The sequence below is a fragment of the Centropristis striata genome, chromosome 7, assembly GCF_030273125.1.
Source record: "Centropristis striata isolate RG_2023a ecotype Rhode Island chromosome 7, C.striata_1.0, whole genome shotgun sequence".
NCBI classification, from domain to species: Eukaryota; Metazoa; Chordata; class Actinopteri; order Perciformes; family Serranidae; genus Centropristis; species Centropristis striata.
Genome location: NC_081523.1, coordinates 21,918,270 through 21,932,438, shown reverse-complemented (window position 1 = coordinate 21,932,438; position 14,169 = coordinate 21,918,270). Strand labels below are relative to the sequence as shown.

Genomic DNA, 14,169 nt, shown 5'->3' with positions numbered 1-14,169 from the left:
TGTATTTCGAATGATTATTAGGGCCCGAGCAGGCAACGACCTGCGAGGTCCCTATTGTATTTCGAATGATTATTTATTATTTATTTTTTTATTATTATTCTTCTTCCCAAATGATCGCATATTTCACTGCCTGAACATACCCCAAAACTCATGAAACTTTAAATATAAGTCACACATGGTGAAAAATTTTATAATCTATTGTCATCCTGAATTTCCACCACTAGGTGGCGCTATAATAAAGGAAAGTGCGTTTAGGCTAATAACTTCCACATACTTTATCGCACATTCAAAAAGCTTATATCCACGCGTTCACTGAGTTGTGCTGAATCTCGTGATATAGGCCACTCCCATTTTCGCCTACCGTTTTTTTTCGCAAATTCGCGAAATGTCGCAAACCTACTTTTTCGAACTCCTCCTAGGCAATTTCATCGTTTTGCACCAAACTTTGCACACAGCATCTATGGACCCTCATGACAAAAAGTTATTAAAAGAATTTTGATTACCCAAAGAATACTCAAGTTATTTAATAACAACTTCCTGCAGGTGGCGCTATTTTCAACACAAAACACAAAGTGTTGCATATCTCCACATTGGTGTGTCTGAATGACATGAAACTCAGGTTACTACTTCCCCATGAGCCCCTGAGGCTCTGTGCAAAATTTTGCGTGATGACCACTAGGTGGCACTCTTTAAATTGAAGTATTTTATATCTCCACATCGGTTCGTCGGATTAACACCAAACTTGGTATACTTATTGTCAAAGCCCTCCTGAGGATAACCCTTGAAGATTTTATTGATCGGCCCCTAGGTGGCGCTCTGGCGGCAGTTTAATTTAATAAGTTCCACTGTGCCCAGACCACAAGACTTAAGGCAATGAAATTCATAGGGGTGGTATAGACTGGCCCCTGTAACGCACAAACCCCGACGGCTGCATGCCCCGACACGCGTGTACTTTATTAGGGCCCGAGCAGGCAACGACCTGCGAGGTCCCTATTGTATTTCGAATGATTATTTATTTTTATTTTTATTATTCTTTGTCCCAAATGATCGCATATTTCACTGCCTGAACATACCCCAAAACTCATGAAACTTTAAATATAAGTCACACATGGTGAAAAATTTTATAATCTGTTGTCATTCTGAATTTCCACCACTAGGTGACGCTATAATAAAGGAAAGTGCGTTTTGGCTAATAACTCCCACATACTTTATCGCACATTCAAAAAACTTATATCCACGCGTTCACTGAGTTGTGCTGAATCTCCTGATATAGGCCACTCCCATTTTCGCCTACCGTTTTTTTTCGCAAATTCGCGAAATGTCGAAAACCTACTTTTTCGAACTCCTCCTAGGCAATTTCATCATTTTGCACCAAACTTTGCACACAGCATCTATGGACCCTCTTGACAAAAAGTTATTAAAAGAATTTTGATTACCCAAAGAATACTCAAGTTATTAAATAACAACTTCCTGCAGGTGGCGCTATTATCAACACAAAACACAAAGTGTTGCATATCTCCACATGGGTGTGTCTGAATGACATGAAATTCAGGTTACTACTTCCCCATGAGCCCCTGAGGCTCTCTGCAAAATTTTGGCCGATGACCACTAGGTGGCGCTCTTTAAATTGAAGTATTATATATCTCCAAATCGGTTGGTCGGATTAACACCAACCTTGGTATACTTATTGTCAATGCCCTCCTGAAGATAACCCTTGAAGATTTTATTGATCAGCCCCTAGGTGGGGCTCTGGCGGCAGTTTAATTTAATAAGTGCCACTGTGCCCAGACCATAAGACTTAAGGCAATGAAATTCATAGGGGTGGTATAGCCTGGCCCCTGTAACGCACAAACCCCGACGGCAGCATGCCCCGACACGCGTGTACTGCGAGGGCCCGTTCAGTACTGCGCGCAGTCCTAGTTTTCAAATGTATCTTTATGGGTTCTGAGTTGATTTAAGATAATCAAGATCTCAGTAGAGTGCTCTGGAAACCAATTTTATTAGATATCCGATTTTTTTCCTACAAAAACACCAAAAGTCTATGAAAATAAGCTTGAACAAAGCTGTAGCATTAGCACTGAGGAACATCAGCACCAAACATTGATGTTTAATGAGCTGCAACAAGAACATCTCATTCATTGTCAATTGTCTTGGCGCATAACCCAAACTAAAAGAACATATGAATGTGAGGTAAAAAAAAAAAGACACAAAGAAATAAAACATGAAAATTGATTGACAAAGCATTGAAGAGTCATTGAGACTACTTGATATGGTGAAAAACGGATTTAAAATAAATACACAATCATTAGCAGGAAATGATCTCTCCTTAACTCCATGACTCAGAGTTCGAAGAGTGAGAGGTGGGGGTAACAAAGTCATTCAATGTGATGGCAGACAACAGGACATATTGAGGCGACATGCTGTATCTCACATGCAGTGTTCTTTATGGAAAATAAGTCAGCTACAGTTCAGGACTTAGACTGTCCAGCATGTCCTTTGAGATGCAGTCCCTTTTACATTCTCATACAATTGCTTGTTCTGCCTCCTCAATGCTCACCATTTCCCCCTCCATCTCTACTTCCACCTGAGAGTTCACAACCTGCTGCCCATCAACTTCAGTCGTGGTCACGCGCACCACCTGGATCTGCACCCCGGCCTGCTTTAATCTCTCCACGTCCTCTTCACACATCTCCGCCACCCCTCCGTCCTCCACTACAACTGTTGTCGTCTCCTCCATCTCCATCACGTCCACAGGCTCCACTGTCACATGCTCCACCTGGATTCCATCATCCAGCAGGACCGTTTCTGCTCCTTCTATGCTCTGCGTTGCAATGGCGAGTGCGGCAGAGTCAGTGATGACCAGTTCTTCGGTTTGTTTGTTTTCCTCAACAGAATGAACATTTTTCAGGTGAGCCTTTAGTTCTTTTGAGCTGGTAAACCACATGTCACACATGGTGCAGTGGTTGGGTTTGTCACCAGTGTGGCTCACAAGATGGTCTTTGAACTGGTCCCAGCTGTTGAACACACTGCTGCACACCTATAAAGGAAGTGGAAAAGAAAAAAAATAGGTTACATAGGAATTGTGAGGTCCAAAAAACTTCAGAAAAAAAAAAAACATTGTTTTGTTAGACAAGCAGTCTAAAAACAAAAATATTCTATTTACTCACGTAAGACTGATAAAAAGCAACATATTCTTTGAAAAATTTGGCACCAACCAATCAATTAATTTAAATTTTGTTGTAAAACTGTCTTTAACAATTAATCAATTAGTTGCTAGTAGCAAGTACCTATACCCATTATGAATAAAATGCATTTGGTACATTATTCTGCTGACCCCGTCCACAGTACATTGCTTAGCTTCTGTGCTGGTACTCCTGTCTGCTTCTCTAAACTGGGGACGTGCTGATCGCCATCTACTGTAGGTAATACACTGACTGAATAAATACCTCAAACCACACCACATCAGAACTATCTTTTTAATGGAAAGCTGTGATGCAAACTAAACGTTTTTTTAATACAGAATTACATTGTCCACCTATAGTGGATCAAGTCACTAACAGCCAGCATTAGTGTATTGAAACACTTGACTGAGACATCATTAATATTTAAAATTAAACCACCACAATCTAAACTGTGCATACAGAATTAGTCCTTTAATCAATATGTTTGCACACAATGGCCCTCATTTATCAAACGAGCGTAGAAACGGGCGCAGATCTGAGCGTATATTTTGTCTTACGACAGGGTTCACGTGGGATTTATCAAACGATCTTATCTCTCCAATCACAGCGTAAAAATGATCGGCTGTTGATAAATGTAGCATCTCAAAACAAGGGTAATTTAAATGTCACGCCCTAATATATACCCGATTCAGAAAGCTTGTCTCCAGAGTTTACGACACTGAAGGACGCAATACGGCCAAAAAGAGGATTTTTTTCCGCCTAAAGTCAGCTTTATTAGCAAAGTGCACCGTTACAAATAACAACAGGAGCGATATAGACATATTACAGAAATATGCAGCGACGGATGTTTATGAAATAAAATTACTTATAGTTATAAACTCAAACAAGCTCGGTGAATATTTTACTATTTCTATATTGGAGCACAGACTTTTGTGTGTTTTCACACCTTTTGGTTGAAGAAAACAATGTTTTAAAGTTTTAATACAAAAAGAAGAGGAATTTCTCAGAGGCAGAAAGTGAAACGCCGACATCCAAGAGCTGCAACACAACAAACTGGTTTTGTTTGGCAGCATAAAAAGTGGAAAGGAAGGAAATCAGTGCCGCTGTCAGCAGAGTAGCGGACCATTCAACTCCCAGTGAGGTTTGAGTAATTTGTTTCTACCTCGTGATATATCAAGCCTAATAATCTATATAATATCGAAATATTGTTATTATTATGATGGAGAAATATTATTCACCTCTTTACAATTACTAAGAATGATTTGCTAGTCAGAGGAGCGTGTGGCAGCGCTGATTGGAAATGTTTCTATCCGGTCAGAACCGCTGGTGAAGGAGACGCTGTCCAAATTGATAAATGCCAAGCTTTGCGTCGAAAAGGCCTTATTTATTATTATTATTATTATTATTACTATTATTATTATTATATATTATATTATTTTACTTGTAATTACTTTATTTATATTTTTTCATTTTACTTTTATATTGTTTATTACCTATTATTACATATTATATTATATTATATATATATTATATACTGTACTATTATTATTATTATATACCGTCTAGTCACTATAGCATTGTTGCCATCATATCACCAGTTTAATTATTACCATCATCTTGCCAACCATCCTACCAAGTGATGTTCTTTTCTTAACTTCTTAAGTGTCCTTGTTCTTGTTCTATTCTGTGTTTTTTTCTATTGTTGTTTTTATTTATGCTACCTCAGTATTTTATTCTATTTTATTTTATTGTACTTGAATACCAGACTGCTGTGACAACCGAATTTCCCTTCGGGGATGAATAAAGTAATCTATCTATCTATCTATTTATCTATCTATCTATGATCTTACGCCTACTTTACACTCACTTTCTGTTGTATGCTCGTTTGATAAATGAGGGCCATTGTCTGGGCATTATGTCAGCATGAATGTTGTAAAAGGTATGTGTAATATATTTTTTCTATTGCAAGCATTGAACTGGCAGGCAAGCACTTTATGGCTTTGATTGTGGACAAACTGTACCTGGCATTCATAGAGCTTCTTGCGTCCTTTCTTGGCTCCTGCCCCATTCTGACAGGCTGCCATATGGCACTTCAGTGTGCTGTTTCTTGCAAATCGCTCATGGCAATCTGGACACTCATAAGGTTTTTCACCTACAGAAAAAAACATAAAAAGCCAAGCATGAAATTCAGATGTGTATTAACAAATTAATGATACATACTTATAATTGTACAAAAAGAGAGTAGTTTGCATGTTACGAAACTTAACACAACCAGTTTTATTTCCAAACTCACCAGTGTGTTTCCGCAGGTGCTCCTTAAAGTGGCCAAAGTGGTCAAAGTGCTTTTTACAGTATTCACAAACATGCACTTTCTTCTGGGGTTTCTGGTTTCGAGACAGCTCTTCTGCATCAAAATGAAATGTACTGATGTGCTGCTTTAAGGCTCCCTCTCGTGTGTAGGCTTTCCCACAGTGGCTGCACACGTGGGGCTTTTCCAACAAACCCAGATGTGTTTTCAAGTGCTGTTTGAGGTGGTAATACAACTTGAAGCTACGATCGCACTTGTTGCAGCGGAACATGTTGTCCACTTGGGAAATCTGGACCTCTACGACCTCGACGTTCTCCAGCACCTTGGAAGCAGTCACTGTTTCCTCTTGATACACCACCTCCTGCCGAGCACAAACACAGGCCACTTTACATCTAAAGCTCTTGTTTAGTAATTATTGAACCAAAGCATCATTAAAATCAAAGAAAGGTCTTTACACCTACAGGTTAATATACCTCTTCTATTCCTTCTTTTTTAATGACCTGTAGCGCAGGTTCCCCCTGCTGATACTTGCTGGTTATGTCAGCAAGAAGAGCCAAAGCGGAGTCATCTGACGCCTGAGCATTCTTTGCTGCATCGACCACCTCCTCCAGTCCAGTCTCCTCCACCTCGATGGCTCCTTCCCCTATCACTTCAATCTCCACCTAGACAACATTGACAACATTCAGTCCTGACAAGTACATGCATGGACAAAGTAAGGGTCACCTATGTGCACTTCATAGATGTAGTTATATTCATGAACATACTGACCTGTTCTCCTTCCACTGAAGGTAGAGTTTCTGTAATCACATTAGATGTCTCAGCAATCTTCCTCTTTTTACCTTTGCTCTTAGTTGTCAGCGAGGGATTCTCATTTATCCTACAAGAGAAAACAAGCTCTTGTTGAGAAGTAAAAATGTTTATACAAAGGAGTCCTGAGATAAACTCCTTTCTAGCTCATAAAACATCGCATCACTGAATTAGTAACTACATCATTTAAAAGAAGGGATAGGTGAAAGGTCAACTGCAGGTAATACTCACTTATTATTGAGCGCTTTTATTGCTTCCTGCATCTGGAGGTACTCAGCAGCCTTCCAGACATCATAGGCCTCCTCTTCTCCCACAACAACTAGTGTTGCTGTGTAAGTGAACTCCATCAGCTGGCGAAAGGCAGTGTTACTCACTCCTGTTAAAGTATGACAAAGCAGCAGTGGTGAGTAAAAGCTGTTTTATGCAGCACAGTAACAATCACAGGAAACCATATCTGTAGCTGCAAATTTGCAGCTAGAGTTGTTTGGAACACCACAGTAATTACAAAAAAGTATTTTGAATGTAGTTCAAAATGTAATTAAAACACATAATACCTTCTATCTCCACCAGTGGCTCCTGGGTAAAATCCTGGAAGAACTTATGGAAAAACTGACTGCACGCTGCCAACACAGCTTTATGGGCTCTGAACTGGTGTCCTGCGAGAGATAAGAGATAAAGCAGCACTGCTTTAGACTTTCACTAAGGCATCATAACAATGATCTATAATATGTGCCCACTTACCATCCACAATCAAGGTAATGTCTGTGAACTGGTCTAGCTGTCGTTGTTCATTAAGTTTGTCCATCATAACTTTGTAATGAGCTGGGTACTCATTGCATCCCTCCAACTCCACCTCCACCTCAGCCGCCATTGTTGACCTTATCCTTGTCTACACAGAACGGAAGAAAATGTACATCCAATTCTTAATGTTGTTTGAGAAGTTCTACTTTCCCTAGTTTCACTGTATTTTGCAGGCAGATAACCAATCTGATATGTGCCTTTACAGGTGACTTTACATGTTGACAAGGTCAATAGATTTGTTATTATTACACAGTAAAAAAAAAGCTGATGCAGAATGAGCAAATTTACCATCAACAGAAACAAGATTGGAAATACACACACACACACACACACACACACACAGCAGTTGAAATCTGCAGTTAGCGCACTTGTGTTAAATGATCTGCAGTGCAAACAATTCCTTCTATATGATAATTTTGTCAACATTTTTAGAGAATTGAGTGTAGAGAAGCAGGAATTATTAAACTGAGTGAATGCATCTAAAATTTTGGCCACTCCATCTCTGAACTTGCAGTTGTAGAGCACAGCTGGCAGACATGCATCTAAAAACAACGAAGGAACACTGCAGTTAAACTGGGGGAAGTGAAATTAGCTGAAGTGTTAAGCTAAGGGGGCTTTACAAGGCACCAGGATAACACAAAACGAGGAAGTCAAGGTGAGGGCCCATAGGACCACATCTCAATAGAATGGTTAAACGTCATAAACTCATAAATAAAAGTATACAGATAAAAAAACATAACCCTGCTTAATTTTAAGAGCGGACCCTGGCGTGCCTCACGAGAAGACGGACATATAACTCAACCCACACATGGGTTTTCATTTGGCCAACAGCTTTGCTAGTACAGCTCGATGTTAGCTTAACTAGCAAACACAAAACCCTGTCCCAATATAAGAACAAAATAAGTAATTTTGCATACCAGTGGAATGTATGTGACCAAAACCAAACTTACCAGGAATAGATAAACCTATATAATCGTTTCGATACTGGAACATGAAGGAAATAAACATATTACAGCCCCCGAGTGTTGCAGGTAACGGGCCTCTTAGCACGCTCGCCATTTCGTGTTTGACAATCAACATTACGTCATCAAACCGCGCATTAAAATACACTTTTCCCGAACAGATTTCCTAATTATAACAACTGTGGGTCAAAATACACGTTATAAACAATCGGTATACGTACCTCAAGTTTGGTTACGCTGCTTCAGAAAGTTGTTTTGCGATAATATTTCCCTCGACCCATGTAGCGCTGTTCTACTGTCGTTGCTCCAAAAAGGGCGGTCGTTCAGCCCTCGGGCCTCGGTTTCCCAGAATCCCTTGCAAAGTCAAGGACGCCAAGGAGCGTTGCTTAGTGACAGCGGTAAGGGACGACTTTTTCGCATACAGTTGAAACGTTGAAACCAGAAGTTTACATACACTATATAAAAAGACACATATGCTTTTTTCTGGCTGTCTGACATGAAATCAGACAATCACTTTTCCTGTTTTAGGTCCGTTAGGATTACCAAAATTATTTCTATTTGCTAAATGCCAGAATAATGAGAGAAGGATTTTTTTAGACAATTTTTTATCACTTTCTTCAAAGTCAGAAGTTTACATACACTAACATGATTATGCCTTGAAACAATTTGGGAAAGCCCAGATGATGCTGTCATGTCTTTGGAAGCTTCTGTTAGGTTTATTGACAACATTTGAGTTAATTCGAGACACACCTGTGGATGTATTTTAAGGCACACCTGAAACACACTGCTTCTTCGTGTAACATCATGGGCAAGTCAAAATAAATCAACCAAGATATCAGGGAGAGAATTGTGGACTTGCACAAGTCTGGTTCAGCCAGATTACAGTTTGCAAATGCACACAAGGACAAAGACCTTAATTTTTGGAGAAATGTCCTGTGGTCTGACAAAACTGTAATCTGACTTTTTTATGTTTCTTATAGGAGTAATGGCTTCTTCCTGGCAGAGTGGCCTTTCAGCCCATGTCGGTACAGGACTCGTTTCACTGTGGATAATGACACACTCTTACCAGCTTCAGCCAGCATCTTCACAAGGTCTTTTGCTTTTGCTTTTGGGTTGATATGCACATTTTGGACCAAAGCACGTTCATCTCTGGGACACAGAGTCCGTCTCCTTCCTGAGCGGTATGATGGCTGGACATTCCCATGGTGTTCATACTTGGGTATAATTATTTGAACAGATGAATGTGGCACGTTCAGGCATCTGGAAATTGCACCCAAGGATGAACCAGACTTGTGCAAGTCCACAATTCTCTTCCTTATATCTTGGTTAATTTCTTTTGACTTTCCCATGATGTTACACAAAGAAGTAGCATGTTTCAGGTGTGCCTTAAAATACATCCACAGGTGTGTCTCGAATTAACTCAAAGTAATAGCTCAACAACTCAAATGTTGTCAGAAGCTTCCAAAGACATGACAGCATCATCTGGGCTTTCCCAAATTGTTTCAATTCATAATAACGTTAGTGTATGTAAACTTCTGACTTTGCAGAAAGTAATAAAAATGGTCTTAAAAAATCCTTCTCTCATTATTTTGGCATTTAGCAAATAGAAATAATTTTGGTAATCCTAACGGACCTAAAACAGGAAAAGTGATTGTCTGATTTCATGTCAGACAGTGAGAAAAAAAAGCATATGTGTCTTTTTATATAGTGTATGTAAACTTCTGGTTTCAACTGTATGTACATCAATAACATTAGCCTACAGCTTTAACCCATAAGAATCCAGACCAAGTAATCCTTAAAGGCAAATTATGGGGGATATACCACAGACCAAGTGCACCACATTGAACACATTTATGATGTTTTAAAAAATTCTACCCCTAAATATCAAAGATCTGTGGTGTCACATATACATTACATTGGGCGTTTATTAAGATTAGATTAATTAATTTTATTAATCCCACAATGGGGAAATTCAACCTCTGCATTTAACCCATCCTTTTTTACACACAAGTGAACACACCATGCAAGAAGCCTTACTGCGCCGTTTTCTGCACACAGAAACACAAATTTGCCTTTTTCATTGCATCTCCACAACATTTATCAAAATTGTGACATTAATAGTGCTGTTTGAAAATAAATTATTTTTCAGATTTGTTTTTAAGTAACAAAATAAGAATAAATCAATAATAAATAAAAAACAAATAACATATACCAACTAGGACTGCAAGCAGTACTGAACGGGCCCTCGCAGTACACGCGTGTCGGGGCATGCTGCCGTCGGGGTGTGTGCGTTACAGGGGCCAGTCTATACCACCCCTATGAATTTAATTGCCTTAAGTGTTATAGTGTGGCCACGGTACCAAATATGAAATTAGACTGCCACCACAGTGCCACCTAGGGGCCGATCAATAAAACCTTAAAGGGTTATCCTCAGGAGGGCATTGACAATAATTGTACCAAGTTTTGTATAATAATGCACAAACTATCCCTTTAATCCTCATACAGTTTCTGAAGGAGGACTCTTAACTGATATGTATAAGTTAGAAGAGGCAGGTAGCAATGGTGGAAAGTAATTATGTACATTTACTCAAGTACTGGACTTAAAGTAAAATTTTGAGGTACTTTTATGTACATTTTATGTAACTTTATACTTCTACTCCACTACATTTTGAGACATATATTGTACTTTTTACTCCTCTACATTTAGCTGACAGCTTTAATTACTTTTCAGGTCAAGATTTAAAATGAAAAACATGATACATTTAAAATGATTACCCATTTTTATAAATTAAACCACTTAAAAGTTTATTAGGTAGTTAAAATGAGCGGAGTGGAGTCATTTCACAGTGTGGTATTAGTACTTTTACTGAAGTAAAGGATCTGAACACTTCTTCCACCACTGTCTTTTTTACTTCTTTACTTTTTTTTTATTACTTTTTTTACATTTATTTTTCTTTCTTTATTTTCTTTTCTTTTCTTTTCTTTTTTTAAAAATATTTTTTAGTTTTATTATTTTTTTATTTTTTTATTTTATTATTATTTTTTTCTGCGTTTCTGCGCATGCGCGGCCCCGTTGTACTTCTGCGCATGCGCAGCTTTTTCCGCTTCTGCGCATGCGCGACTTTTTGCGTTTCTGCGCATGCGCGGTTTTTCTGGACAATGCGCATGCGTCGAAAACCGCGCATGCGCAGAAGCGGAAAAAACAGCGCATGCGCAGAAGCGGAAAAAACAGCGCATGCGCAAAAGCGGAAAAAAGCGCACATGCGCAGAAGCCGGAAAGGCCGCGCAGAAACGCAGAAAAAAAAATAAATTAAAAAATAATAATAAAATAAAAAATTATAAAAAATTATAAAAAATAGTAAAAATAAAAAAATAATAATAAAAAATAATAATAATAATAAAATAAAAATAAATTTAAAAAAAGAAAGAAAGAAAAATAAATGTAAAAAAAAAGTAAAAAAAAAAAAAAAGACAGTGGTGGAAGAAGTGTTCAGATCCTTTACTTCAGTAAAAGTACTAATACCACACTGTGAAATGACTCCACTCCGCTCATTTTAACTACCTAATAAACTTTTAAGTGGTTTAATTTTTAAAAATGGGTAATCATTTTAAATGTATCATGTTTTTCATTTTAAATGTTGACCTGAAAAGTAAGTAAAGCGAGGGTGTTGAGTATACGTCACTTAGGGATTTAATGACTTAAGGTGAAGATGAATATGGGAGATTCTAAGATTTAAAGTGTTTGTTACACGGGTGTCACCATTGGTTCTTATGGGTTTAAAGTGTCCATTTTTTTATTTACATAACTTTATCTATTTATTTAATGTAATAAGATTGACAATGCATTCTTCCTATCAAAATAAGCATAGACTACAAGTATCTCCATAGTGTGCAGGTTAATGCAGAAAGTCACATTCACTCCCAAATTTTGTATAATGCAGTGAATATATTAGACTACAGTTTATGTAACTATTCCTGTTACTGGTAAGCGGTTTTAGTAGGCTACTGAGATCTTAACCTAAGCAAAATACAAGATATTACTGAAAAAAAATCGTCTTTTCAAATACAGGCCTTACTCAACGTGGCATTGTGTTGTTAGCAAAATATACAAAAATATGGGGGACAAATACAGTGAAACATAAATTTGACAATCAAAAAGAAACACTGAAATAACTATGGAAAACATGAGATGGATGAATAATAATGTGCTCAAACTGAAAAATTAAGAAGTGTGTTCAGAAGGTATCAAGTGTAAGTTGTCATACTAAAGATCAGGGTCAGTATTCACACTTAAGCCCAGTTGAGATGTTATAACACTACATCTTTTGTCAACCATTTCCTTATCACCACCATGAAATATGGGAATATATAACAATTACATATTCCAGCATGCATCCCCCAACTTTAAGGTTGAAGTCTGGAAAGGTAAGATAAGACAGAATTGTATTAATCCAGAAACAAATGTTTACACCGAAGATAAGTTTAGGCCTACATAATAAAATAAATGTATATACAGAGATATGTATATCGTATGAACATGCATGATCAAATAAAATAAAGCCATAGTAAAGCAATTTAAATGTTGAAAAACATTATGTAGAATAAAGTATGGTGCAAAGTGCTGAATGAAAATTTAAGATAGCAATTGGGCTACAAAGTACTACATTTTAACAGGGTTGAAAAAACTGTATAATGGCGTATCTAAGTTGGTGTTACTATGTTACACAAGAACTTAAGTGTGTAGAATATCTGAGCATGTTTTTTGCTGACAAAGGTTTTTAAGATATTGTGTCATCTGTTTTACTGTTAGTTATCTGGTATAGTTTAGGGTGGATTCCTGCAATCAGTTCAGAGTTCTTGAAACTTATATGCAGTCTTATATGTAGGTCAGTGTGTCCTGATAAAGAGCATATGCCAGAGTGCCAGACACTGTAAATGAGTAACACCGGGTCATAGAAAGCTTGTCCTGGCAGGTCAAATGTCATGCTCTGCTGTATCAGCTGACTCGCCACAGCCGTCACATCTCACTGCACTGATCAGGTTGTGCTGATAGATACTGATACCTACATTTCCTCTGTATACTGATGCATGTTTTCTGCTGCACCACAGCCTCCATGTGTTTTTGTACTAGTCTGTCTGTATGTGTAGATCTTCAATTTCAACTCATTTATTTTTAGTATACACAAGATGAGCCCTAATGATATATCATTAACAAACTAGGTAGGCCTACATTATTGGTACATCGCAAATAGCACATTTTTAGTACAATAATCATGTTCATCTGGAAGTATACCTAAATGAAATATACTTCAGTGTACTTTTATCCCCTGTGTGTGCAGATGTTAGTTTTATTGTACCCCCTGTACTCCTCACCATACTTATAAGTAATAGCTTATATTCACACTGTGTTTATATGCATTCTATTCTTTGTGAAACCACACTGCCACTGACATTTGCTGGCCTCGTTAAAACTGGTCTTTGACCTCAGTTATCTTATAAAACTTTATCTGTAGCCAGACAATTTAACCTGCCTGATCTGACTTTGAAGTTGTTTACAGCTCTTTTATATACTTAAACTGTAATGTCACAGGATTACTGTCCCTTTAGTTCAGTGTTATGCAATAACTGCTTTTAAACCTGAAGCTGGCTAACATGTTCTTACATGAATTAAAATGTGCCGCCAGAATAAATAGCAAAGTGCCTGAAGCCGTATTTGCTTTTTCATGAACCAACTGTCTTTGTGGTTCTTTGTCCTCATTCCCACCTGTTGCTTGCTGAGCTGAATTCTTCCTTTCTAATTAATTGCACTTATTTTTTGGGGCTGGCCTAAACTATATATTATATCATGTATTTTCTCACTTGATCTTTCATGTTCAGTAGTATACCATACCCTGATAAAATTGTCTTTGTTTTACTATATAAAACTGCAAGATACTTTCCCAAGAAAGCTTTAAATTATGTCACTTGTGCATGTTTTTCGCTGTTTGTGTGGACCCTGCAGAGACATTCTGGAAACTATCCAGAGTCCCACCCTCTGTCCTTTTTCGCTTCCCCTCTCTGTGCTGAAAGTGAAAAACAAAATTGCACAATGTTCTTATTTTGTTGGATA

General features: G+C 37.8%; 1 protein-coding gene across 2 annotated transcripts; it reads right to left on the bottom strand.

Annotated features, from left to right (window-relative positions):
* Positions 1-2,207: 2,207 nt before the first annotated feature.
* Positions 2,208-8,484, bottom strand: znf131 (zinc finger protein 131). Of its 2 annotated transcripts, none has more exons than XM_059337113.1 (9): positions 8,282-8,484; positions 7,039-7,186; positions 6,852-6,953; positions 6,529-6,673; positions 6,259-6,367; positions 5,964-6,152; positions 5,476-5,851; positions 5,204-5,334; positions 2,208-3,037 (listed from the first exon to the last, which is right to left on the bottom strand). In XM_059337113.1, the coding sequence occupies exons 2-9, from the start codon at positions 7,166-7,168 to the stop codon at positions 2,522-2,524; spliced, it is 1,698 nt and encodes a 565-aa protein (XP_059193096.1). In that variant the 5' UTR covers positions 7,169-7,186; positions 8,282-8,484; the 3' UTR covers positions 2,208-2,521. The 2 variants fall into 2 exon arrangements, with proteins under 2 accessions (XP_059193096.1, XP_059193097.1); XM_059337114.1 differs by lacking the exon at positions 8,282-8,484 and adding an exon at positions 8,049-8,184.
* Between the last annotated feature and the right edge of the window lie 5,685 nt (positions 8,485-14,169).